General features: G+C 54.9%; 10 protein-coding genes and 1 non-coding gene across 11 annotated transcripts; 4 read left to right on the top strand and 7 right to left on the bottom strand.

The window, feature by feature from the left end:
* Positions 1-132: 132 nt before the first annotated feature.
* W97_01226 (uncharacterized protein) lies at positions 133-2,360 on the top strand (the record flags this gene model as incomplete). The annotated part of the gene is made up of 2 exons (XM_007779134.1): positions 133-2,008; positions 2,119-2,360. The coding sequence occupies 2 exons, from the start codon at positions 133-135 to the stop codon at positions 2,358-2,360; spliced, it is 2,118 nt and encodes a 705-aa protein (XP_007777324.1).
* A 453-nt stretch (positions 2,361-2,813) lies between these two features.
* W97_01225 (uncharacterized protein) lies at positions 2,814-4,927 on the bottom strand (the record flags this gene model as incomplete). Its single annotated transcript, XM_007779133.1, has 4 exons — positions 2,814-3,074; positions 3,171-4,100; positions 4,164-4,772; positions 4,910-4,927. 4 exons carry the CDS (start codon positions 4,925-4,927, stop codon positions 2,814-2,816), a joined length of 1,818 nt encoding a protein of 605 aa, XP_007777323.1.
* Positions 4,928-6,121: 1,194 nt separating this feature from the next.
* W97_01224 (uncharacterized protein) lies at positions 6,122-7,021 on the bottom strand (the record flags this gene model as incomplete). The annotated part of the gene is made up of 6 exons (XM_007779132.1): positions 6,122-6,252; positions 6,317-6,358; positions 6,409-6,554; positions 6,709-6,815; positions 6,871-6,943; positions 7,002-7,021. 6 exons carry the CDS (start codon positions 7,019-7,021, stop codon positions 6,122-6,124), a joined length of 519 nt encoding a protein of 172 aa, XP_007777322.1.
* A 2,142-nt stretch (positions 7,022-9,163) lies between these two features.
* On the top strand, positions 9,164-11,324 carry W97_01223 (uncharacterized protein; the record flags this gene model as incomplete). Its single annotated transcript, XM_007779131.1, has 3 exons — positions 9,164-9,682; positions 9,736-9,805; positions 9,874-11,324. 3 exons carry the CDS (start codon positions 9,164-9,166, stop codon positions 11,322-11,324), a joined length of 2,040 nt encoding a protein of 679 aa, XP_007777321.1.
* Positions 11,325-11,720: 396 nt separating this feature from the next.
* On the top strand, positions 11,721-12,919 carry W97_01222 (inorganic pyrophosphatase; the record flags this gene model as incomplete). Its single annotated transcript, XM_007779130.1, has 5 exons — positions 11,721-11,945; positions 12,053-12,172; positions 12,247-12,590; positions 12,641-12,724; positions 12,778-12,919. 5 exons carry the CDS (start codon positions 11,721-11,723, stop codon positions 12,917-12,919), a joined length of 915 nt encoding a protein of 304 aa, XP_007777320.1.
* Positions 12,920-13,122: 203 nt separating this feature from the next.
* Positions 13,123-13,510, bottom strand: W97_01221 (uncharacterized protein; the record flags this gene model as incomplete). Its single annotated transcript, XM_007779129.1, has 2 exons — positions 13,123-13,238; positions 13,333-13,510. The coding sequence occupies 2 exons, from the start codon at positions 13,508-13,510 to the stop codon at positions 13,123-13,125; spliced, it is 294 nt and encodes a 97-aa protein (XP_007777319.1).
* Positions 13,511-13,829: 319 nt separating this feature from the next.
* On the top strand, positions 13,830-15,188 carry W97_01220 (uncharacterized protein; the record flags this gene model as incomplete). The annotated part of the gene is made up of 2 exons (XM_007779128.1): positions 13,830-14,161; positions 14,222-15,188. 2 exons carry the CDS (start codon positions 13,830-13,832, stop codon positions 15,186-15,188), a joined length of 1,299 nt encoding a protein of 432 aa, XP_007777318.1.
* A 1,031-nt stretch (positions 15,189-16,219) lies between these two features.
* W97_01219 (uncharacterized protein) lies at positions 16,220-16,710 on the bottom strand (the record flags this gene model as incomplete). The annotated part of the gene is made up of 2 exons (XM_007779127.1): positions 16,220-16,341; positions 16,434-16,710. 2 exons carry the CDS (start codon positions 16,708-16,710, stop codon positions 16,220-16,222), a joined length of 399 nt encoding a protein of 132 aa, XP_007777317.1.
* Positions 16,711-18,123: 1,413 nt separating this feature from the next.
* On the bottom strand, positions 18,124-18,228 carry W97_01218. The gene has a single exon. It is a non-coding gene; the product is annotated as a tRNA-Phe (tRNA).
* Positions 18,229-18,448: 220 nt separating this feature from the next.
* W97_01217 (uncharacterized protein) lies at positions 18,449-19,372 on the bottom strand (the record flags this gene model as incomplete). Its single annotated transcript, XM_007779126.1, has 1 exon — positions 18,449-19,372. The coding sequence occupies one exon, from the start codon at positions 19,370-19,372 to the stop codon at positions 18,449-18,451; it is 924 nt and encodes a 307-aa protein (XP_007777316.1).
* Positions 19,373-20,441: 1,069 nt separating this feature from the next.
* On the bottom strand, positions 20,442-24,309 carry W97_01216 (uncharacterized protein; the record flags this gene model as incomplete). The annotated part of the gene is made up of 6 exons (XM_007779125.1): positions 20,442-20,891; positions 20,948-21,231; positions 21,283-22,395; positions 22,447-23,079; positions 23,147-23,852; positions 23,911-24,309. 6 exons carry the CDS (start codon positions 24,307-24,309, stop codon positions 20,442-20,444), a joined length of 3,585 nt encoding a protein of 1,194 aa, XP_007777315.1.
* Between the last annotated feature and the right edge of the window lie 1,591 nt (positions 24,310-25,900).

Genomic DNA, 25,900 nt, shown 5'->3' with positions numbered 1-25,900 from the left:
CTAGACGTCTGCATCGCCTCCGCTCATCCTGCCCAGCCTCGGCTCCCTACATACATATCGAAGAGCAGATCAGACGGACACAGAAAGAGAAGGCTTCTGACGCCGGGCTACGGCGGCGCGGGAACACCGGCCATGGGCTATCAAGATGCAATTCAGATGTTACCACCTCGCACGGTATCCCTCAGCGCCCCGGTCTACATAGACGAGAAGGAAGATGTTCGATCAACTCTGCCACCTCTTCCCTTTAGCAGGAGACCACCCTATGACTCGAGGCATCCCTCAATTACTCTGAGCGAAGCCCCCCAGAACAATGCCCATGTCGATAGTTTACCGGGCTACGTACAAAAGCGTCCTGCTCCACAATCCATACACTCCTCGCCTCCGAGCTCACGCACCTGGTCAAGAACCGAATCTCGAGATCTCGAAACACCCGAACCTGACTACTCTCGCGCTTCAACTTCGTCCTTACCCGTCACTCACACAATACCGTTCCGGCAACGAGAAATCAAGCGGATTTCCGACGCTTCACATCATTCGCAAGTTGCCGAGGTCTCCACTGCTGAGAGCAGCTCGTATAGGAACTCTGCAAGCAGTGCCGTAGAGGCAGAAACCGAATCCACCGAAGGGACTCATTACAGTGATGAGCCGCCATCGCCCACAGAAGTCTATCCGGCGCTGCAGTACCACCATCAGCCCTTCAGCGACTCGCCACGCAAGCCTGCCCAAGACGACAACAACAGCTCCAAGTCAGACTCCCAAACATCTTCAAATGGCAACACCGGATCTTCTGGACAGTCCGGCAGTTCTGCTCTCCTATCCGCGCAAACGACACTACCCCGACCCAGCTCGGCCTACACACTAGGTTCGGAGTTGAACGCTGCTCGGGGCCGGACATCATCGCCCAACCTAGCAGCTAATGGCCCACGTCACCTGTCACCTTCGCCCAGCGGCTCACCCCTCAGCCATGCTCGGCCTCAATCAGCACAGCGCCGCTCACCGGAGAGCCGACCAGTTTCCTACATCGACCTCCTCAACACCCCCTACCAGCAACAAGCGCCCGCCGCCACCAACTTCGACAACGCCTTCCTCCGCAGCAACGTCGGCACCAACGCCTCCCTCCTCGACCCCAAGAAAACCCTCGAGATGTACCGCCTCAACGTTAAGAAAACCAACGATCCCGCCATCCAATACGAATTCGCCGTCTTCATGGTCAACATGGCCAAAACCATGCGGCGCACCTCCAACCCCTCTGCCTCCCCCAGCCCAAACCCCCAAGCAGAAATGCTCCGCGAAGCGCGCTCCATCCTCCAGCGCCTCGCCGACCGCGCCTACCCCTTCGCGCAGTACTACCTTGGCGACGGCTACGCGTCCGGCCTCTTTAACAAGGGCAAGGAGGACTGGGACCGCGCGTTCCCGCTCTTCGTCGCGGCGTCCAAACACGGCCATGCCGAGGCCGGGTACCGCGCAGGGCTGTGCTACGAGTTCGGGTGGGGCTGCCGCAAGGACTACGCCAAGGCCGTGCAGTTCTACCGCGCGTCGGCCTCCAAGAACCATCCCGGCGCCGCGACGCGGCTCGGCAAGGCGTGTCTGACGGGCGACATGGGGCTGGGGAAGCGGTACCGCGAGGGGCTCAAGTGGCTCAAGCGCGCGGCGGAGAGCGCGGACGCGCAGTACAGAGACGCGCCGTACGAGCTTGGCCTGCTGCACCAGACGGGCTTCGGCGAGGACGTCTTCAAGGACGAGGCGTATGCCGCGCAGCTGTTCACGCAGGCGGCGGAGCTGGGCCATGAGCTTGCGAGCCTGAAGATGGGCGAGGCGTATGAGCATGGCTTGCTGGCTTGTCCGCGGGATCCGGCGCTCAGCGTGCATTTCTACAACGGGGCCGCCCAGGCGGGCATCCCGGAGGCGATGATGAACCTGTGCGCGTGGTACATGGTCGGTGCGGAACCGGTGCTGGAGAAGGACGAGTGCGAGGCGTATGAGTGGGCTAAGAAGGCTGCTGAGATGGGTGAGTTACCACGTCCCTCTTTTTTCAATTCACTCTTTCCTCCCAATAGACTCTTCGCTTCTCAGATTTCTGGGAGAAATACCTGGTATACTGACTGCCCTCTCCCACAGGCCTTCCAAAAGCAGAATACGCAGTCGGCTACTTCACAGAAATGGGCATCGGCTGCCGGCGCGACCCCCTCGAAGCAAACGTCTGGTACGTCCGCGCCGCGGATCAAGGCGACGAGCGCGCCAAACAACGTCTTGCGATCATCAGAGCCGCTGTCTCGGGCGAGGGAGCGGGCGTCCCGATGACGGCCGACAAAGCCAAAGGCAAGAAGGGCGGCGGCGACAAGGACTGCATTGTGATGTAGTGTGATGTAGTGTTGTTCTGGGCCGTTTTCAGCTCTCGGATGCATTGTTGATGGTCCCGTTGGTTGGTCATTGGAGTACTCGTGTCTGTTGGCTTGGCTTGCCGCTTGTGGGAACATCATCGGTGTCGGAGTAACGGGGCATAAAGGCAGGCGTTCTGCTGTGCATAGCATTCTTAAAACGGTTTGGGATGGGGGGAGAAGTCATGGGCGCTTGGGCAAAACAAAATAACCTTGTATAATCATCCTACCTAATACGACATCCCTTCATCTTTCACCTCGTTCCTCTCTCTGCGTGATCTGCATGGCAATCATCTCAATATTAGGATCCCACTGGTAGAGGGAGATGGTCATCCATCACTCTCTTGTGAGCGCCGGACCCACGAATGCATGGCCGAGCCATGACCGACAGAACCCATGCTATGTCGCCAACCCGAGACACACCCGCGTATCTGCCTACCTGTTCCAGAGCGCCTTCGCCAGTTCCTTTTGCCTCAGATTCATGAAGCCCTTTCCAAGCGCCCAGTCCTCTCTCGCGTAGACCCTGCCAAACTCTCGGTAGGCGGCATGGACGCTCAACTGCTCAGCCGAGAACGCCGCAGCAGCATCGGCGTCAGGCGCGCGACAGATCGTGCCCGGCTCTGGCAGGGTGCCGTGGTGGAAGTACGTGCGTACAGCATCGATAGTGCAGGGAGTGATGCCGGAGATGGAGCAGTGCTGGGATGGATGTCAGCGACTCCGGCGCCCACCAGTTTTCATCAAGGTTCGGAGGCAGGGATTGAGAAGGTGTAAAATAAAAAACTTGAAGCTTACACCCGCACTCTCCTGCGTCAGCACAGCCGAGCCCGGAAACCCCTTAGCCATTTGATGCGCAGCCCCCACAGGCGTGACCGGATCCGCCGTGTTCCCGATCCACAGAAGCGGGTGAGACGTGTTGCCCTCGAACGGCCCCGTGAACCTGTGCTTCGGCCTGATCTTCCACCCCGCGCACGTCGTCCTGATATTCGCCCACACCGCGCCCACACTCGGGCTCTTGGCGTCTAGGTCCCGCCAGTACTGCTCCAGGAATTCGACGTTGTTGAAGGCCGCCTGGTCATCGCCGTCGCCACACGCAATCGCGAGGCTGGCCTCGCCGTCCCGCGGCGCGGACTGGGTCTGGTTGGCGGAGGGCGGCTGTGCGCAGCGGAAGGTATGCGCAATAGTGAGGAACGGGGCCAGGACGGAACCGTCGCCGCGGCCGATGGCGTCGAGGGTTGTGGCGAGGAAGGGGAAGGACGTCTGTGGGAAGTAGAGCGCACCGAAGATGATGGAGCGGAGGTCGCTGAAGGTTATTACGTCTGGCTCGGGATCGGCAATGGGGAGGGGGTTGTGGTAGAGATGATTGACGATGGAGGTCACTTTGATTTGGATGTCGTGTGGTGTTGATGTGCTGTTGGCGAGCGGACAGTCGGTGGGGCCGGAGGCGACGCACCAGTCGTAGAAGTACTGCATCGTCTTTTCGGTATCGTTCATGTTGTCGTGCCAGCGGGTTTTGGCGTAGTCGGATCCGCTGACTACACCGTCCAGAATCATTCTGCCGATTCGGTCCGGATATAGGGAAGCGAATGTGTAGCCTAGGAAGGTACCGTATGAGAAACCCCAGTATTGCATCGTCTCCTTACTGGCATCGTACTTTGGTTTGGGAGTCCGAGTCCACGTTTCCGAGCAGGACGAAAAGTGGGACCAGCCCAGCTTCTTCCTTCCCTGATCTGTTGTTTCCCAACATTCTGTCTGCTTTGTCGTGCAGGGAAGGTTCTCTGTCGTAACACTGACGTGTCTCGATTTAGAATTCCGCCACTCGCCATACCTCTCTATAAGCTCAAGCATATCTCTCGCAACCGAAGCCGTGCTCATGAAATACTTGATGTCGTGATCACCCTCAACTGACGCGGCACAACTCATGCCAAGCGCATTGTTCATCGAGTGCTTCCTTCCAAGAGCCGCATCCGAGCTCCCAAGAACGCCCTCTTCCATATTGCGCAAGCCGAAGGACTCTCTCGCGGCCTCGGTCCTAAAGCAATGCCCGCCGGGAGTAGATGCACCCACTCCCCTAGGGTCGAAGCTTAAGATATCATAGTATTTGGCCGTGGGATCTGCAGTAGATGGATCTCGGGCGGTATCTACGACGTTTTGTAGGAGATGGCCTGCGCCTTCGATGAACTGTGCTCCTGGTCCGCCGGGGCCTCCGGGGTTGACGATGATGGCGCCGCCATAGCGTGGATCATCGAATCCAACTTTCGCCGGCAATCGGGCCACGGCGAGGCTGATGGTCTTGCTGGGGTGTGTGCCGTTCCAGTAGTCAAGCGGGAGCTCTAAGCGGGCGCATTGGAGACCATTGAAACAGTCGGTAAATACTAGATCTTTCGTTGGGGTGATCTACATGCTGGTCAGCGCTGGCTGTTGAGCGAATATTCGTACAGAGCGCGATAATTAGCCTTCCACTGCCAGGGAACAAATAGAGATTGATAGGAATATAGACTGAACGGAGATCTTTGTCACGTTGCTCGAAGGACTATCTGGAAGTTGGACATATGGGAAGTCGCATCTCAGATCTGTCAAAAGGCTACAGAGACTACGAGCTTCCCAGACCCCATGATGGCGTCATAGCCACGAAGTACTCCTGAGACGGGAAATTCGACTATGAGAATCTTGAACATATACTCGAAAAGCACTTCAAGAAGAGAGGAAGGACACAGCATCCAACCGCACGTCCCAAATTTGCTTAATGCAGCACCCTATCTCTTTCGGCTAAACAATCTCGAAACGCAGGAGAGACTCTGAATATCAATAATCTAACCTTACCTCCTCCCACCTAAAACCCTTCCCAGCTGCCCCAACTTTCCCGTCTAGATCTTCCTGAGTGAAGTTCGAAGCTCCCTCAAACACTCCGCACACTGCTTTCTCCGCGGGGTCAACTCTACTCGCGCCGAGTTTCGCCCAAGAGCACCACGCACAGTACGGGCCCAAGATCGTAACGGCAACGTGGTAGAACAGGATAGCAGCAAGCACAACAGCGAAAGTGCTTCGCTTCGATAACGGTCGAGGTGGTGGTGAGCCGTTTCCCTGAGTGTCAACCCATGATGGTAGTTCTTTAGCCATTGTGAGGCGCGGAGTAGGGTTCGAGGAGATGACCTCGAAAGCACATCGCAGGTAGAGCGAAGAGCCTCATGGCTGGATTTGCTCTGCTCATAAGAGACGGGAATCCCGTGATCATGGCTGCTGCCTGAGATGCAATGCAGGGGCGGCACGGCAGGCGGGGTTCCAACAGGTCTTGGCGAGGAGTTGAGGGATGATCTGCGCGTCGGGGCATTTTTGGCTTTCAGATCACTGCACGATCCGTCGGGTGGATCCTCGACACCGCAGGGAGATCGGTTGCTACTACCTCGACTACAGAAGGTAGAGTTGGTGTCCAGACAGATGGTATCACACTGAGAGAGAAGCGCAAGCTGAAGGGAAGACTCGTGTTCTCATTTTGGGTATCATGCCCCAGAGCTATGATGATAGAACCGCCGCAATCAACCCGCTGCCCAAGCCTGCAGCCTCGTAGTAGCACCCCGTAAGCCGATTTGATGTGTCCCGTGTAAACTCAGATGCCATGTGCCCGAATGTCAGTAAAGGACCAACGGGGAAAACCATAGTATGACTGCCACAGTCACCCTCCGTCAGGCCACTCTAAGGTTCCTTGCTTTTTCTCATCTCACGAAGTCTGCCGGGATCATGACCGTCTACCATCCGCCACCACCTTGCTGCTGGTTCTGGTCGCCGTATCCGCCCTGTTGCTGGCCGCCGTAACCGCCGCCACCGTAGCCGCCGCCGCCTTGCTGGTTGTCATTGCGCCATTGGCCTCCGCCATAGCCTATAAGGAAAATCAACGGCTGTGGCCATGGTTGTGTAGGGAGAATGCTGCAGGAATGACTTACTGCCTCCGCCACCTCCGCGACCGCCGCCGTAACCACCGCCGCCTGCATCTCATGTCAGAAAGGGCAGGAGCAATTGTTAGAAAGCAACATACCATAGCCACCGCCGCCGCTATAACCACCCCCACCGCCTCCACGGCCATACCCACCGCCGCCACCGCGACCGCCGCCATAACCACCACGCCCTCCTCCGCCACCACTCTCGGAGGCCTTGTCGACGCGGATGGTGCGACCGTCGAACCTGCGGATGAGTTAGGCACGTGTTCATGTAGGACAAACGGAAAAAGGGCGAATAAAGCCGTGAGCGGCGATCTTCGATTCAACCAGGACCAGTAGCGGTTCTCTGGCCGACTCGAAACGGCAGTTGCTGTGCTGGAAGTGGAAAGTGCACGTACTCAACGTTGTTCATGGACTGAATGGCGGCATCGGCTTCCGAGTCGTTGGAAAAGCGCACGAAGCCAAAGCCGCGGCTGCGTCCAGTGTCGCGGTCCTTGACGACGATCTGCGACGGAGTGAGCGCCTGTGAGTGGAATGTACGGTGATGGCTCCGGACTTACGGCTTCCTCGACTTGGCCGAATTCTTCGAACTTGGCGCGGAGTGTTGTGTCGTCGGTGTGCCAAGCAAGGCCACTAATGATTCAGTCAGTCTTCTCGTCAACAAGGCCATCCTGGGTGAAGCTTCACTCACCCGATGAATAGTTTCGACATTTTGCTGAAAGGCCGTTACCGGGAGCTCTGCGCACGTCTTAGTGTTTATGTCCTCTGTGTCAAACGACGGCTGGCGACGCATGAAGGGAGTCTAGTCTCAGATCTTGAAAGAAAGAGCAGGACGTGACTAGACGGCGGCAGATGAAGGAAACCTGCGCTGGGCGCATGCCTGTAGGTAGTGAACAGTGAAGACAAACATGGCGCAAACCGCAATCCTTCTAGCTGATGCCGGTGGATGAATCTAGTCGATGCTGTGTGACGTGTATCAAGTTTGTCGTGACTCTCGTCGCTGGGGCTGTTCGGGTCAGAGTTTTCAAGACGAGGTGGTGAAGGAAAGAAGAAAGAAAGTGTAATAATGGCGGGGCTCTAGCCGGCCAAGGGATTGGACAAGCGGACCCCCTCCGGTGAAGGACGCTAGGTGAAAAGCAGAAGCACTCACGCTGTCGATAGGTGGGCGACTTCCAAAGAGAGATGACAGGTCAACCAGGTTGGTCAGGTGAAGCGGTTGCTATCAGCGGGCGTTTGTGGTTGCAGCTGGGTGAAGATCCTGTGGGTGGAGATCAGGCCCAGGCGAGTTTGGGTTTGGGGGAGCAACAAGCCGCGCCCAGGAAGCCACGCCTTTTTGTACGGTCGTCCCGGCCGGGGGCCTTTGCAGTCAGATTTGACGGTCTTCACGGCCAGAGATGCGCGCCATCCCGTGTTCGCAAAGTCATGCGGGCCCCGCCTAGCTGGCCCTATAAGGCCAATAGCAGGCGTGCGGCAATGCCACCGGTCTCTTAGCCGGGGCGTGCCAGCGCAATCCAAAAGCAGGATCCAAGATTGATAGGTAGAACAGCAGCAGCGGGCTTCCCCCTGCACCCACTTTGACACGCCCAACTCTGCCTAGCCGAACTCTGTGTGCACCTGAGTGGCCGCGCTCGAAGTTCTTCGCGCGCGAGACTTGCAGAGCAGGATCACGGTTGTGTGCTGAGTGTGCCCAACCGCTTCGAACGACGCCCAAGCGGGACGTACAGAGTGCGCTTAAGGTTATCAAGATTATCAGACCTGTGGGGCAGAAATGGCTCGTGCGCGTGCGTCTCTTGGGACACGATCGGTCGCTAGGCGGATCTCACACTCACCTCCACTGCCATGAATCCAGAGCGCTTACAAAACACGCGAGTTGCCCAGCAGCCTGCTCAAATAGACCGCGGATGAGCTGAATCTCTCAAATAGACTAGCGGAGCAACCCAGATCCCCGGTTGGCTGTCTCTGTGCAGACTCTTGGGGTTCGAGGGTGCTAATATCCTGCCCAAAGTCTAAACCCACCGTAGGTTCAAGCAGCCCAAGGCTCGGTACGCTGGTCTCGCAACCTGTTACGATACTGCAGGTTGAAGTTAAATAACGCGACTAGGCGCGTATCGCAGGGCTCTCAGCTCAGCCACGGCGGAGCCAGCTGGTGATCCGCCGCCAAGGACAAGGCTGCAAGACACGTCGTACCGTAGCCTTCTCAAATCGCATATATTAACGCATATCCCTCCTTGTTGCTTCAGACCACACAGGAAAGCCAGCTGCGCTATCAAAGTGGCTTTTATTTGTGACATACTGCTCGACGTGCGCGACCAAGGACATACGTTCTGGGCTCCTCACGACCAGGAAACCCTTTCCTGAGCATAATTGTGACGCATATGTCCCGAACGGCATGCCCTGCTGCGCGATTTTCCCTCGTCTATAGATGCGAAATGTGATGTTACTTTTGTGAGCGATCACGGCGAAGACCGGGCATTCGTAGAGAAAAATAACATGATGGACCTGCCTTATCCTCTTTCTAGTCCCGTCCAACGTCCATCTCCAGTCAGATATCAACACATGTCTCGAAACGGAGCCAACAGCGGTGTCTACAAGCATTTTGTGACAGAATGCTCAGCCTGCAGCGCCATCACCAGAATCGGTACTAATCGCGGTTACACGGAACCGTAATTCATCACAGCCTGAGGAGTCCTCCTCGCGCAGAAGACGGTACTGGAAACTTCCGCTGCTCTCGGTCAAGGCTGTATCACAGCTGTTGCTCATATCAGAAAGTCGGTGTAAGCATTCAAGGCGTGAGGAACCAGTCATTCGTTGAGTGTGACCGTCGGCTCACCCAACCCGCCGTCTCGGACCACCATGGATATCAACAGATGGCTTGAAGGGACGGCAATCAACATCCCACCCGCTTACCAGACCCCGGCTCACGGGCTAGATCCTCCTTCATTCCCTCATGCCCATGGCGGTGCCGATGAGGAACCGAGTCGGAAGCGGCGCAACCGGAAACAGCCTTCTTCGGACAGCTCGCTTCTCAAAGACGATCGACCACGGCGACCTCCTATATCGGCTGCAAGCCAGGGCCACAATGACCATGCGCCGAGCAAGCTCACGTCGTCCGGACAATCCAGCGAGTTAGAATCCTCCTCGGATGAAGAATCTGCAGAGGACCGCTACAAGCGCAGACCTCGCCACAAGACCCGGCCCGACCTCTACGATCCGAAGCCGGATCAGAAGGCCAAGAGCACTCGGAAACATCGGGGGGAAAAGAGGGATTCGAAGAAGAGGAAGCGGAAGTCAAAGCGAAGGACCAAGGACAAGCCGGGCGCAGGTCTAGTGCAGACCTTCCACGCGAAGAATGTCGCCATATCTCGACTGACTGTGGAGTTACACGCCGCCCCGTCTTTCACATACCTGCTGACTGTGTTATCTAGATGAAGCCAGGAGAGAATCTTGGACTCTTCAAAAAGGGTCGCGCATCATCGCCGGTAAGAGGCCGAGGATGTAAGTTGCTCGAATATGCAAGAACATCCACTGTGCCGTGACGCGGCATCTGACGTGCCCCTGAACAGTACCTGATCTGACGTTCAACGAGATGAAGTTTCTGCAAAAGCGACGAGACCCAGCAGAGGAACAATCGCCCGCCGAAGCGCCCAAGAAACGGCGAAAGAAGGATCAGGCGCACGCAAAGCAGGATGATATTTCTGCATACTTCGCCGCTAAGAGGCCTCCACTAGCAGATAGGCACACAAACATCCCTTCGAAGCCGCGCCCTTCGCACCGTGATCCGATTCAGAAGTCAGCGCAGGACTATGAGCAACACCGTTCTCTGAGTGCGGATCCTGCAATATCAACCGTTGAGCTCCCAGAGAAACCATACTTGGGATTTGGAAGCAGAGGTACCCAGCCAGTCAGCGCTAGCTACTACTCATGGTCGGGCTCTATCAGACAGCCTAGTGTCCCGCTTCCAGCAAACGGACATGCCGAGCCACGACAGCCGCCTTTCCGGCATGACGTCGAACCTGTGCAAATCAACAGAAAGGCAGGCGCTCCAGGGCACAATGGTCACAGCCAGACAGGTGTGGGGAACAACACCTCATTGGTACAGCCATTCGAAGCAGCGCGCAAGGCTACGGAGAAGCAGCGGCCTGCTCGACCGCAAGATCTGGCGCAACCAGAAATAAACACAGCTGTAGTCGATCGTTCGACCCGACATGTACCGCCCTCCCATCCTTTTGATCGAAACCACATTCCGCCAAGGGACGCCCAGAACAGGAGTCCTCGTATGCCGTCATCCCACAAAAGAAATAGTCGCGCAGCTCCACGAGATCAGCGAAGACCACATGTGCTTCCCACTGCGCGGACTGAGAGTAGATCCAGTGTAAACATCGGTGCCTTACCAGAGTTACCACGGCCGCAGCAGACGCTCAGAACCAGAACAGAAGTTAATGAGAGCTCCACAGAGAACGTAGAGCCTGAGTCGAACTCATCACTAGGGAGGTTACTGCGAGAGTGCGACGATGCTGTAGCGATACGACAAGACCAGGCGGCGCCCCTGTCTCAGCTTGAAGAGCGGCCGAACGAAGAGAGGATGGTTCCAAATGCCGAGACGAGTTCGAGGGCTACACATCCACAAGGCTTCCCACTGCGTCTCCCTCTACAGCGAGCGCCGGTGGTTACGCCAGACTCGTCAATGTATCCGAATCTTTACCGACGGCAGCATTTAGACGAGCGCCAGGCAGAAACCTTACCGGAAGGGGCGGACATCATGGGAAGCATGCATCACGATCAGCTGGATGAAGAGATCTACGATGATTTTGTTGGTGGACATGAAGAACAGTATGCCGGTTTGGAAGAGTCATACAGCAGATACTCTGAGGAGCAATTAGCACACGCAACGATCGGGTTTGATGTTAGCGAATCGGCTGCTTACGAGCAGGAAACTGTGCCCGACGGGCAACAAGAGCAGGATGAATGCGCTGCTATGTTCGCGGGGTTTTGGCGTCCCCATCGGCTGTATTGACTTTGCGATACCCGTTTTGCTATATTATTTAAGCGAATCAGATGTAGCTCCTTTTGTCCCGGCCCCTGCATCCAAACTTCCTCGGCCATCTGTGCAGTCACCTCATCCCATTGCATCGGTAGTCGGAAGCCATTGAATTGCGTGATTCTCTTCTGCATGATTTCGCTCCGAGCAACCTTGAGCCCTCCAGCCTCGACCGGTGATTGTGCTGCTCTGTCGAAGCGGTGGATCGTCTCCTACAGGCGACCCGCCAAGACGTTTGCTACGCTGGCGGTACCTAATCGCTCCTCCCGCTACCCCACCAGCGTCACTCCCGCCAAGGGCCTCGACAACAAAATTCATTCTCGCACGCAACAGCTGGCCGGCCATTTCCAACCTTCCCAGTCAACCTTCACAATGGCTTCCCTACCAATCTCCGAAAAGGGCTACCACTCCAAGGCCCCCTCCCAATTCACGGCGAGGAAAGTTGGCGCTCCCAACACGCTTGAGCACCGCATCTACATCGAAAAGGATGGCCAACCGCTCTCGCCGTTCCACGATATCCCGCTGTATGCCAATGAGCAGCAGACGGTCCTCAACATGATCGTCGAGGTTCCGAGATGGACCAATGCTAAGATGGAGGTTCGTGAATTCAGTTGCTCCGTATCTGAATTGCCCTCCGCCGGTCGCCTCCAGCCACGCTCAGCTGGACAGCAGGATGATGATCAACTAACACAATACGCATACAGATCTCCAAGGAGGAGACCCTAAATCCCATCAAGCAGGACATCAAGAAGGGCAAGCTCCGATTTGTCCGCAACTGCTTTCCGCACAAGGGTTATCTGTGGAACTACGGTGCCTTCCCTCAGGTGCGTACGAATGGGCTAAACAAGCACCGAACACCAACGATTGTGTACATTGCGGAAGCCCTGACACAAAGCAGACATGGGAAGACCCCAACGTTGTCCACCCTGAGACCAAAGCCAAGGGCGACAACGACCCCCTCGATGTCTGCGAGATCGGCGAGCTCGTCGCCAAGCCGGGTGAGGTGAAGCAAGTCAAGGTCCTCGGCGTGATGGCTCTATTGGACGAGGAGGAGACAGACTGGAAGATCATCGTCATTGACGTGAACGACCCGCTAGCTCCTAAACTCAACGATGTCGAGGACGTTGAGAGGCACCTCCCGGGCCTGCTCAGGGCCACGAACGAGTGGTTCCGTATCTACAAGATTCCCGACGGCAAGCCGGAGAACCAGTTCGCTTTCTCGGGCGAGTGCAAAAATAAGAAGTGAGTAATTCGGAACGTTACACCAGAGCCCCAAGCTAACATCTATGTAGATACGCTATGGATATCGTACGCGAATGCGCTGAAGCCTGGGAGAAGCTGATTACTGGCAAGACACCAAAGGGCGACATCTCCCTGTAAGTTGACTGTGGCACCCATCTTCCGATACACATACTAACTCAATGTACAGCACCAACACCACCGTTCCTCATTCCCCTGACCGAGCCGACCCAAGCAAGCTCAACATCCCCAAGGGCGAGAACCAGTCCCCTGCTCCGATTGATCCGAGCATCGACAAGTGGTTCTTCATTTCTGGCGCTCCGAGCGGGTAGATGTGATAGAGACGATCTTGGAGTAGTGCAACCAACGGCATAGGTTTACAGCGTACAGCCGCTTGACAATGATATAGACATAAGCACGCCAATGATGCGATGACCAAAAATCCCCTGCTTGACTCCGATGCAAATATGCTCCCGGTCCATGATTGTAATATGCACTGCCAGAAATGTACGGCTCGCTTCCGAAACCGCGCCACTCAATTCCCTGACAGCTCTTCCTGCCTAGCCAGCCCTCTTGAATGCCGATTCACCTCCTCTTCCACGTCCCCAATCTTCAGCTTCTGCAGGTCGAGGTCCATTTCCTTGCCGTCTTCTGTAAAAAACACTGTTGTCAGCAACTGCCCTAGCGCCATACAGTCCCACATAACCAAAGCATCCGCCTAACAAACGCCATGCAAGCGACGTACTAAACTTCAAACTCAGCCTTATAGGCTCTTTGCTTGTCCGCGGCAGCATCTTGACGTCGACCTTCATCGTCGACCGCGCATTGGGTGGCAGGAGCGCGAGGAAGTTGCGGGCGGTCTTCGCGCGCGGAGAGAAGGGGTTGAAGGTCGTGGAGACGTTGGTGAGGAATTTGGTTATCATGGCGGCGGAGGTTTGGCGGAGGTCTTCTGGGGGGAAGAGGAAGCACTGGTGGAGGATATGGGAGATGCGCGCCGAGCTGGAAGGTGGGTCAGTCTGAGTTTTGAGTTGCTCAGGTTTGGGTATGCGTACGTTTTATACCGCGATCATCTAAATTGAACTGCTTCACTTGAGGCGAGAATCGCGAGATACCGGATTGCTAGGGAGCTCTCTCAATCTTGACTTTCTCCATTGTCACGATCCACATCGGCGTCAATTTTCGCCGACGAGGAAACCGATGTCATACGCGACACCTCGCAACACCAGCTTTCCAAAGCCAACAATGAGCACCCAGTCGCTCCTCAGCCGCCTAGACGCCCTCTCAGAAGCCAACAAATCGACCCTTCAGCTCATCCAGCGCCTATCCAAACTTACATTCCAGCCCGGATCCACTGCCCTTAACGGGGACGGCGACGACGTACGAGTCGAACTAAGCTCCGAGATCCACGAGAGTCTACGGCAGCAGGAGCAGGAATTTGAGCTCCTGAAGCAGGAGGCTGAGGACTTCACATCTGTAGAACCGCTTGGCGGGAGGCACAGGAGAGACAGCGAGCGAGACAGAGAAAGAAGCAGAATCAGCGTCCAAGTAGCGCGGTTGGGCGAAGACCTCAAAGCGTATTTATCCCCATAGCGTGCCCCAGTTCCCACCTCAGCATCGCAGCTCACACATCCCAGCGCACGAGAACACTTCCGCCGCGCCCAACTAACCGCCAAACGCTCCGCCGAAGCCGCCCAGCGCAAAGAGCGCGAACTCCTCTTCGCGAACCTCACCTCCGGTGCCGCCGATACAGTCTCCACCTCCCGCCGCCGCGCCAACAACAAAGAAAACCTTACAGCCGAGCAACTCGAGCTCCAGGCCTCAAGCGACGTAACAGCCTCCCTGCGCCGCCTGCACAGCACGCTCCAGTCCGAGCTCACGCGCAGCCGCTTCGCGCACGAGACGTTGGAGCAATCGAGCGCGGCACTCAAGGAGCTCAAGGAGCGGTATAGCAGCCTCGACAACATCTTAGCGACTAGCAGGAACCTGCTGGGGACGCTGCTGAAGAGCCAGAAGAGCGATACGTGGTACCTTGAGACTGCGTTCTATATCCTGCTGACCACAATCATTTGGCTGGTGTATCGCCGGTTTCTGTACGGGCCGCTGTGGTGGTTTGTTTGGTTGCCGATCAAGCTCTCGTATCGCTTTTTCTTCTTTGTGTTGGGCAGCATCGGCTTGACTGGCCGAGCAACGTCTACAGCAGTTACACAGCCTAGTACCAGTCTCAGAATTCAGCCGAGTGCTACAGGCCGTCCGCCAGTTTTCCAGCGCACGCAGGGTCAGGGGCCGTATATCCGCGCAGGAGGCGGCGGATACGGGGCAAAGATGGCTGATCAGGGACGCCAGCAGCAGGGACAGCAGGAGGGTTCTGAGGGGAGCCTCTATGAGCAGATAGGGGATATGGCAGAGGCGAGTCAAGAGCAGCGGGATCAGGCAGGAGACGCTACGCCAAAGGATGACACGAGGGAAGCTAGCAGCGAGGAGAAAGTAACGGTCAGGGGCGATGGAACGGTGCTGGAGAAGCGGGGGGACAGGCCAGCGAATCCGAAGAAGAGGATGTGGGAGGATCCGCCGCAGAGGCTGGGCAAGAGGGATGAGTTGTAGCTCGTTTGTAGCGCTCTCTGATGAACGGATTGGTCGAATAAAGCCTCATCCCAATTCCTCATGGAGAATACAGATGCTTGCTCGGTTCGAACTTCTAGCGTTTTGGACGCGCGTGACTCTTGACTGTCATTTTTCCACGCCTTCATAAACAGTGTAGTTGTAACTAAGGATCCCCGAAGAAACGGGCCGACAACTGTCCTGATCTTACTTCTCCAGCTCCTGCAAATAGCATTATGCGCCACATAGGGTGCATTTATCAAGCCGTCAAGTGTAGTGCATAGGACGCTGTGGTCCAGTCAATGGTTTGCAAGTCTTAGCGCTGTCTTGCCTCAGCTTGCCAAGCTGGGACAAAATCAACGTCTCCCGCTCGAAGTCAGCAAAAAAAAATCCGTTGCCGGATTGAAGCTTTGCTTGGACATCCAGGTAGATTCTGAACAAGACTAATTCGTGGATCGATGGTACCTCGAGTGATTAATGTAAGAAGGAAGTGAACTGCTAACCGTCCCATGCTTTCCATAGCACAGAATCGGTCTCGTCCTTAACCTTGATATGATCATAAGTCCAGCTTAATCGCGGATTTGGTATCGAAAAAGCTAGTAGCTAAGACACGGCAACAGGCTTTTCAAATGGCCCTTGGCCGCCCTGCCGCTCCAGCTGCAAACCAACAGCACCTAGACACTCCTAATCTCACAACCATGCGCACAGTTCATGACACGATTACGTCCAGATGGTCCTCTTAGTTTGTCATTGGTTTCAGCAAGCTTCACACAGCTGGAAAGCAAAGTCATAGCAACGCGATACTGATAACTAATTGGACCAGACTAGTCAGGCAAGAGAGTGGATAAAAAGAAAGCGCAGAAGCAATATAAAAGCACGCGAAAATACAACTTGTTGCAAATGAGCGCCTGGCTCAGCCAGTATCCTGTAGAACCTTCCCATCACTCTCCAGCTACAGCTCCGCTTCTCCTCTACTCCAACATGTCCCTAAAGCCGCCTCTCAGAGAATGAGTTTGTCTAGCACGAAGACTACCCTAGTACACACCCTGAATGCAAGGGTAGGCCTGAACATCGTAGCGGTGATCCTCCCGCTTCAACTCAAATGGCGCTGTGGTGCAATTGCAAGTACCGTCGAAGTTGCGCCTATAGGCCGTGACTATCATCACTTTATTAGTATATTGTTCCGTTACCACTCTGGGTCCTGGCGGACTGTCTTTAAATCATAACAGGCTGAGTATCTCTACTCACCACGGAAGTTTGCACTCTTCCTCCAGCAGATTTCAGCGGCTGCGCCGGGAAGGGTCTGACACTGTTCCGGGAATAGTGTGAACACCGCGCGGTGGGCGCCCAAATCAGTGAAAGCGTGGATGACGGCGTTGACCTCGACGAAGTTCTGATCGAGGCCGGTGGGCTCTGCTTTGACGTCCATCGTGGCGGTCAAACCAGCAGGACTGGCATGAGCCGCTGGGACGAGATTCATGGCAGCGGCGATGAGAGCTGCGGAAAGGTAGGTAAGCTTGACCATTTTGGCGGGAGGATTTTCTGAAAAGATTCGGGAATTGGGATGTGATTTAGATATTGGAAGAGCTGTGGGCGGGAGTCTGATTGAGTGCTAAGATGTGCTTTCTGAAGGTGATGCTGTCTGATAATGGGAAGAGAGCAGCGATGAAGACGTCCTTTATACAGCATCTACACTTTTGAATTGAGCCGGTCTTACTCTTCAACTTCCTCTGTGCTATTCTTGACGTCCGCTGCTACCTTACCATACTCCCTCAGAGTTGGATATCCATCTCCCAAGCTACTCAGCGATTGATCAACTAGGGATGGGCATACGCGTCCCGTCTCTCTTTGAACATGAGTGTTTCTCTGCAACGTGAGGACCGATGAAACCTCGACGCTCGAGCACGGAGGCTGAGAGGCCGCGTGCGTCTGGGTCCTTTTGATCTCTTGTTGGATAACCGGCGGCGGACTGGAAGCCGCATGCCCTTGGTAAGGCCTTACAGATCTATTTGATACGAAGAAGGCGGAGCTCCTCTACCCACTAAGCAGCATGCACTCAGGTGTAGCTATTCATATGTAGCCTCTGCGACACTCTTATACTACCCTCGGAGCCTTTCCATCGGCCAAGGGCACTGGGGCAGTGCCCTCCAGCATCCGGAACAGGTTGCCGGGAGAGGTGTACGGTCTACCTCATAGGTTGTAATGCTTGCCGGATCTTTGAAGCATGGCCAGCCGTAGTTAGGTTGGGGGCGTTCGTCCAGGCTGGCTTGATTCTAAGAGTACCTTAAGAGGCTCATGCGGAAACGGCCTACTGAAGTCTATTTCCGTCTGGTTTCTCTGAGTAGCGGCTACCCCATCTCAGAAAGGGTGCGCGGGCTTTGAGGACTATGCGTCGATGCATACACGAGAATTCAGCAGTTATGAATAGTGCCATGTAGCCAGCCGCAGGAGGGAAAACATCAGTGATAATGAGCGCCCACTTGATCATCAGAGCTGTGAAGATCTCATGCGTATACACCCGTAGCTATTAGACGTATGTTCAAGCTGAACGAACCCATCCGTGTCCAGAATCGAAGCTCTACTGAGTACGTTGTCTGAACCGCGGTCTCCGATGAGGGATATGATATTGTTTGCAACCCTTTGATTAGAGTCCGTGGTGCTGTTAAAGTTAATGCTGTACATTGGGATAGTGTATAACTCGATGAAAACTCCTTGTTTCACAGCCCAAGCATCGACAAGACTAAAGCTACTGCGGTGGCTTTTGTAGATTGCTTTCGGAAATGCTGCCCCCAAATCGGTGTCGTAGTTCATCGCACATTGCAATAGTGCTCACAAACTCAAGAGCGAACGAATCCTCAGCGCCTTTATGTGACTTAGGCCCGGCAGCAAAAAGGAAAGAATCTCTCGGTGAGCAAAAACGGTGCAAAAGCAAAAGAAATGCGCTCTCTGTGGATCGAACACAGTGCCTCCAGATACACCGCACAGATGATTTAGGCCGAAGTTGGACTTCAGTCTGGCGCTCTCCCAAGTGAGCTAAGAGCGCTTATCGATAGCATCTCAATGGGAGTAAAAACATATAATATCATGACATTTTCAAATGCATGGAAGTCGATTAATATCGAATAAAAGCTCCAGCTGAGGCTTCCTTTTTGATGGGCATGTCCTTTACGTCCCAAAATATTCCAGTTGTTTAGAAGCGCCTGTTACACTTCGGTTCACTGGCCGGAACTCGGGATTGGATATCAGATGAAGCCCGTGTGGATTTATTGCTCGCGGTGTTTTCCTACAAACTCTAGCACTTGCTTTACAAAACCCTCCGGATTCTCCTCCGCAAGGTAATGTCCACTTGCCTCGACGACCGCCACCTCAATATCTTCGTAGACCTCGCTGGCCATACTCTCCGCTGCCTCCTTATGCCTACTCATATCTCCACTGAACACCATACACGGAACCTTACACTTCCCCTCCCGTTTCACCCACTCCCTGTTCTCCTCCGCATCCTTCTCAAAAGTACCATACACCTGAAATGCCGCTCTCATTGCGCCAGGCTGGCTGTAAGCTAACACGTAATGGCCAAAATCAGCGTCCGTAATGGCCGCGCTGTTATACACCAGCTTATTGAAAAAGTGCTTCAAATAGATGCCCTCTCGGCCAGCGACCAGCGCTTCCGGCAGGTCAGGCACACAGTGGAAGATGAAGTGGAACTGCGCGACTTGGTGTGTTGTCCTGTCTGCAGCATATGCTGAAGTGCCGGGAAGAGGGCACTCGCCCCAGATTATGCTGGCGACGCTGGACGGCTGCCGTGAGGCGTAGGCGTGGGCGATCATGCCGCCGATATCGTGGCCTACGATGTGGATTCGAGAGGTGATGCCTAGATGGGACACCAAGGCTATTAAGTCGGATGCCATGGTTGTTTTGGTATAGCCGCCCGCTGGCCGTGACGACTGCCCGGCGCCCCGGTAGTCGGGCGCGATGATGCGATAGCCAGCATTGGCTAGAGGTGTGATTACATGGCGGAACTGGTATGAAGTTTGGGGGAAACCGTGGATCAGGAGAATGGTACCTCTCGAGGCGGTGGATGGAGGGGGCGGGCAATCAATGTAGTTGATGCGGATGACTTCGTCTGAGGAAGTCAGGGTAGCTACGCGCTGATTCCATCTGGTGCTGTCGAATGCCGGAGCTCCCATGGCGGTTGAGGACTCTTGAGGATGTTGCGAGCAATGTTAGCAGTGCCGTGAATTGCTCTTTGCTCTTTAGAAAGACGACTGCGTCATCCATGTTGTGTAGATTGACAAGGATCTCTCATTCGAGCTCCTCTTGAGCCCCGAACTGGCTCCGTTTGTGTTGCACGCTTGTCAACTCTTGAGTAACGTTTACGGTGATTGAGCGAGTTTAGCAAGTCTTCTGTTTAAAAACTCAGAGCTTCAGCGGAGTCAATACCATGATAGATGTGTAATATCAGCAGTACTATCCGGAAATGCACCTGGTTTTCTTGCTAGACAGTATTTCGGATGCTTACATGTTGCACGCGGCGAAGCAACTGAAATGACAAAAGTCTCGTTTTATGTCCTGACCTGGCTTCACCTGTGGTGTAAGCCTGTGCAGCTCACAGCCAACAGTGGTGGTAAGGGCAAAGACATTGCCCAAAACGATATGTATGCAAACGCTGCGATGGAGCTGTGTAACCGGATATCACCAGCGGTGAGTGCACTCACTTTCACCAAGCAGAGCAGGAAGACGGTGATTGGTTTTTGACTTTGTATCAATTCTCATACGCATAAGCTTTCCATCCCGCCTAGCCAGCGTAGGCGGGGAAAGCTGCAAGGTGCTCGCTAAGTAATCTACACGCCGCCAGGCCACAGCACCCTCGAGATGGGCGCCCACTATGCCAATTTTTCGCCAACAAGGGTTGGCAGCGTACAGCAGTGACAACAAAAACGGAAACATTAGGGGAATCAGCATCCAGGGGGAATCAAAGGGCCTCCACCGAAGCGCCAAGGGCGAACATGAGGAGCAGGGTACTATGGGTACTGTGCAAGCGCATAACAAAAAAAAACATGAGCCTGTGTCGCCAGTGTCTCTGGTATCCGCGGTTACAAAAGTGGCCGTGCCTTTCAACTGTGGCGAGATCGTGAACGCTGAACTCCGGACATATGCAAAAATGGGCATGCCAAGCCTGGAGCCTAAGTGAGAAAGTGCTGATTTGTCCAGCGCCGGTGGTTGACTTGAATCAACCAGCGCTTGTGATAGGTTCAATCAGCCAGTGCCTGTGATTCCGAGCGCACCTTGCTTCGTGTACGCACTGTCTCTCAGCCGTGCCTGGCGGTTCGGGCTGCCATTGGGAGCCCCGTAGACTTCATGGTTTCCTGGAGGATAGCTGTAGGATGTGGGGGGAGTGAAGTCGGTTGGATTCTGGGGCGGGGTGTTATGAGTGCTGCTGGGTCCAAAAGATGCCGGAGGTCCTCCGATGTGACGGACGGAACTCTCGTTCTGCCAAGCATGGGGATCCGTATCGACGCGCTGAACGACCGGTGCTGACGGGCGGCCCTCACGCGATCGCGGTTTTTGGACCTCGGCCGCGGATGCTGTGGTCTGTGGCGCTTTGCACAGGTTGCCGTATCGCTTGAGGATCTCTTTGGTGGTGACTTCGCCGCTGTTGGCATGAAGAGCGGTGTCGTTGAGGATGGTCTGTAGATCTTCCGGAACCTGTGAAGTGTATGTTAGCTTTGCGATTCTTGTTGAGGTGCAACACGTTAACTCACTTCCGACATCGTCTCGTTGTTCTCGATGAGACAATGCACTGCTTCGATAGCCAGGAAGCTGTGATCCAGTTCGGGGTTCTTGCTGTTCGAGTACAGAACGTTCGGCGCAATGACTGTAGCCAAGTTGTGAATGTCCATCTTGCTGCCGGTCTCCTCGTCAACAGCGCAGAAGGATGAGACCCAGTTGAGGAAGGAGAACAAAACTTCCATCGTGTCACGATTTGCTTTCGGGAGCAAGCAGCAGGTTAGGTGAAGCACGCGCTTGCGCTTGTTCTCATCCATTCCTAGAGGCCGAGTCAGCAGGCGAAACCAAATTGCCCGACGGGCTCACTTACTGGCAGCCGCAATGAAGAGAGGATGCAACTTGAATGTCAGAACGGGATCCGGCAGGTCGCGCAGGAACTTCTTGAGCAGAGCAGCGACTTGGACAGGGTTTTCCTTTGTGAGATCCACAGCATCGCCACCTTGAACATCGATCTCCTCAGCAAGCTCTCTTAGCCGTTTAATGTTACCATTCTTCCTGAAGACTCCCTCTACCGACATGTCCATCGAGCGCATGGCGGAAACCGCGTCCTGTACCAATGCAGGTACTTTGAGGGTGCCAGGACCGATGCCGTCAGTGGACTCTGCACCGTCTCTCTCGGTGACTTGATCCAGACCCTTCCCAAACACGCCCTTGCGCTTGCCGCTAGCTTTTCCTTTGTCGTTCTTGATGAATGCTTTGCCGAACCTTCCCCAGAAGTTTCCAGGTCGCTTTTCGCTAATCATCGCGAGGAGTTCTTCCTGGTTGAACAGGCCACCTAGCAGGGGCTCCAGCAAGATAACTGCTACTGTTCTGACAATGAAATGCTCTAGGCCAGACAACTCCGAGAAGTATCTCTTCGGACGGAACAACGAGGCGTCGGTCAGGGCAGCCTTCTCAATCTCCTGACCTCCGGAGATGTCGCGCCGATGACCGTTGACAAGCTTCGGCTTGGGCTCGGAGCCAACAAGATGGTCTCTGGCGTACTTGGCCGCATTCGGTCGTTGATCTCGCGCTTGTTCTGCGGCGGCGAACCTGGGGATGTCGTCCAAGGCAAGTGAATTACCGCCGATTGTGAGTTGTCTCAATGCATCACCACTGAGGTCTCGTTCTTGCACGATGTGCATGCCATTGAACTTAGCTTCTGACGCCTCACCCGGAGACCCAGGATGCACAGTTGATCCGGTGGGACCGTCAACGACTCTTGAGGTTCTTGCATGACGTCCCGTCATGGAGAGGTGCTTCTCCATCTTCGAAGAGCGCATACGCTTGATGCCCTCCAGAGATGAGCCGTTCTCGGCCTCATAATCGGTTCGATCTCCGTAGGACTTTGAACGTGAATCTGCACGAAGCATTGGCGGCTCGAGCTCGGAGGGAGCTACACGATGCCCTTGGTTAGAATCATACTCGGCCAGGTTGGGATCTTCTATTAGTAGCAATTAGCATGTGCAAAGCCCGTTTTCGGAGTGAAGCATACCTGAGGTGTGTGGCAAGGCACCGCTACTGCGCAAAGTCGCTAGGAGACGAGCGTGCGCGCACTTCAGCAGGTGCACATATTGTGCTAGCCTCGTGACTTCCGAAAATCCACCTTGACTATCTACCAGTCTGTGAGCGGCACAGTTGCTGCAAAGAATGATTCTTGTACCGGGAGCCCATCGAGCATGCGGTAGCTTATCCGATAGATCTACGCCACAATTGTGGCACCGCAAGCATTGCATGTGGATTATTCGGTCTGCCTGCTTGAAACATTTGTCCTCGACTGGCTCGTTGCACACGGGGCAAGTGTCGGCCTTCTTTCGGCAGTAGACCGCAGCTTCGGCGGCCTGATCCACGCTGCTTTCATGAGCTAGTCGGTCGTCAAGACCGTTGATGTTCGTAAGAAGGAAGTTCAGGCCTTCGTCAATGTCTTTCTCCTTTTCTAGGCGTAGCGACCCCTGAAGGCAAATCCGGATGATGAGTTTCAGGTAGTGCGCTAAGCCGGTGACAAGCGACAACAATTCTTGGGTGACTCCAAGGCGGCGCACACCTGTGTCGCACGAACGCGCGAGTAGATGAAAGAACGAAACGACTTTCTTGCACAGGAGCTTCGCCTCTCGCGAAACTGAAAGGGCTACAGCAACATGTTCAGCTGTTGTGAAACGTATTTTGTGGAACGTCGGCATGAGTGGGAAACTTACATTTCTTGGATAAGGCGGCGAGTAGCAGTTGGTCCAGCTTGTCAGCGGAGATGAAGAGTGTCTCGACAAACACGATGAAGGTCCTTGCAGACACGATGCCCTTGAAGTACTCGCCATTGCTGACATGCAAGAGCATATCTGAGATGCACGTGGCAGACTTTTCTTCAAATGTTGATAGTGTCCGCCAGATCCAAACCACCCTCTGCTCCATCTGCTCCTCTTCGGACCGAACTGCTCTGCGCATGGCTTCAGTGGCGTCTTCGTTGTTTGCGCCTTGTGTGATTGCTGGCACCCCGTCTTTGCGAAGGCGGACGTTCCAGTATTTGTGAATCATGTAGCATTCGGGATGCCAGTGCTGGTTTTCTCCATTCCGGAAGATCTCTACAAACTGCTTCAGGATCGCGTAATGGCATCCGTTGCATAGCTGTGCGAATTTAGTGGAGTAGTGGTAGTGGCAGAAGACATCCCCATCATGTTCATAGTAGCTGTCCTGGGCGCCAAAAACCGTCGGACAGACGGAGCAGGTGAAATGTTCGATGTGGTACTTGCGATCTAAGGCAGTAATGTAAGATCCCCGTAGAGCATGTCCGCATTTATAACAGAGAAGATTGAGCCGCCCAAAATAATCTGTCTCGCACAGAGGGTACTGGCCAGGGGGTTGATCGGGCACGGGAAAGAACTTGGATGCGACGATCTTACCACAATCCTATATGAGCCAGGTTAGACGGTCGTTCATAGTAGTGATGTTGTTGCCTGAGACCCACCTCGCAAGTGAAGCACTCGAGATGCCACTTCTGTCCTAACGCCCTCACGTACTGGCCGGGTAGCTCTTGCTTGCATTTACCACAGAAACTTGGCTCGCTCTGGCGTCTGTGGTGGTCGATGGATATGACTTCCCGCATGACAGGCGCAGTGGTGGCTAATTGGCCAGTCTCCGGCCCATCTCTCCTGTTTGACGCGAGCTCCAGAGTGTAAGCATTCTCGGTGAGCGCGTTGTATTCCTCGCCGCCCTGATCGCCCTGTTTGGGGTTTGTGTTGTCGTTATGGGAGTGGTTTGGATCAGATCCCCCGTCGGCGAGTGAAGTCCGGTTGTCGTCTGGGTGCGGTTCGCCAACTAAGTTTTGCTCTTCGCTCAAGGGCTGACCCTCAAGAGGGGCCGCCATTGCGGGGGAGAGCTAGCCTGATCTAGTCGCTCAGAAAAAAAAGTTGACGTGTGGAAGTTCGTGGTTGCGATCGTCGACGAAGTCACTATGCGCGACGCTGCGGGCCCTGAATCGAAGCGCGACCAGTCATCTGAGATTACTGAGGCGGCGAAGTCGGAGATCTAGACGCGCTGAACGGCGTCGGCGCTTGCGGTTGCTTGGCGCAAGAGTATGTCGTGTGCGCGGCGGAGAGTGAGAGTGCGTTGCTGGGTTGAAGAGCGCCGTGCGTTGCCCACAACAGAGGGCGGTCACGGATGTCGGGGTGTCAGTCCGGCGCGGATTTCGGGCTCCCTGCGTATATCTCGATGGCCAGTGTATCTTCGCAATAAGCCAGATAGGAGCGCGGATGCGCCGCGAGGGTTGAGGTCCGGCACGCAGTGGTGGTGGTTTCTGGGTGCAGAGAAGTGTGGACGCAGTGTTGCAGAGAGAAAGACCCCTGCAGGAATACTGGGGGCCCGAGAGGCTGAGGCTAAGTTGCCGAGCCCTCTAAAATTAACAAAATCTCCGCGACAAGATGCGCCTCAATCCACCGCTCGGGGAGCAGCGTGTACTCCTAAAAGCCCTTGTTGTCTTTGCCCTCACCCGTACTGCGGGCTGCGGCTAAGTTCCGCAAAGCTCGTGGAGATATGAGGGAGGTAAGAGCTGGCGCGTAGCGGCACCTGATGCTTTACCAGATTGATCATACACTAGAGCGCGCCAAGAGCAGCAATGAGCTTGAGCTGGATTGCCAGCTGTGATAGGGCTGCGGAGGTCGTTGCACAGATTGATGCGCTGCACACGGCGTCCACAGTAGGTATTGAAGCCGTCCCGATAAGGTATCTGTGCACTTTTCCGGGATTGACCGTCCTCGAGATAATTGATACCCCGGGGTTGTATGGCATTATCAGGTAGGTATTTTACTCTCCTAAACAGCTTTCTGTCCATGGGCTCAACAGTATAACTGCGGCTAGCCAGATCTTCTCTCCGACAGGTTTATTCGGGCACGTCTCGCAGGACTTCATACTCCGCCCCCTTCCACAAGTTCTTGGATAACTGACCAGGGACTTCCACTGGAGTTACTGCAAACCGACAAGCCTCCAGATAAAGGCCACCAGGAACGTTGGCGATCTAGGCAAGCACGTCGGCTCAGTTGGGTGGATGTCGTCGAATATCGACCCATCTCCATCGCCGTCTGTCAACATTAGAGAAGCGTCCGAGGATAGCGGCCAGCACAAAGTCGTTGCTGCTGCCCCGTTCCTCGAAGCTGTACGAGCGGTGTAGTACACATAGGCCACCCGATCCTCGTTCAATGAAGGCCTCGAAGAATACCAGAGGGCGACTGGGTACCATCAATAAAACTCAACATCAGAGGCACAACGGGGTCGATATGAGACACCAGCACAATTCCTCACAGCGTTGATCAGTTGAGATGTTCAGACAAGCCCGTGAGTCTCAGCACATTTATATCTTGCCGCTACACGCATAGTCAGTGTGAGACTGACATGCCACAGTGATATGATAAGTCGTCGTCGACAGCGGCCAATACAAGTCGGTAAGTCAGGATGGGTATAAT

This window comes from Coniosporium apollinis (genome assembly GCF_000281105.1).
Source record: "Coniosporium apollinis CBS 100218 chromosome Unknown supercont1.4, whole genome shotgun sequence".
NCBI lineage: Eukaryota > Fungi > Ascomycota > Dothideomycetes > Coniosporium > Coniosporium apollinis.
The sequence above is the reverse complement of the archived record's forward strand: the minus strand, read 5'-3'. Positions and strand labels throughout refer to the sequence as shown.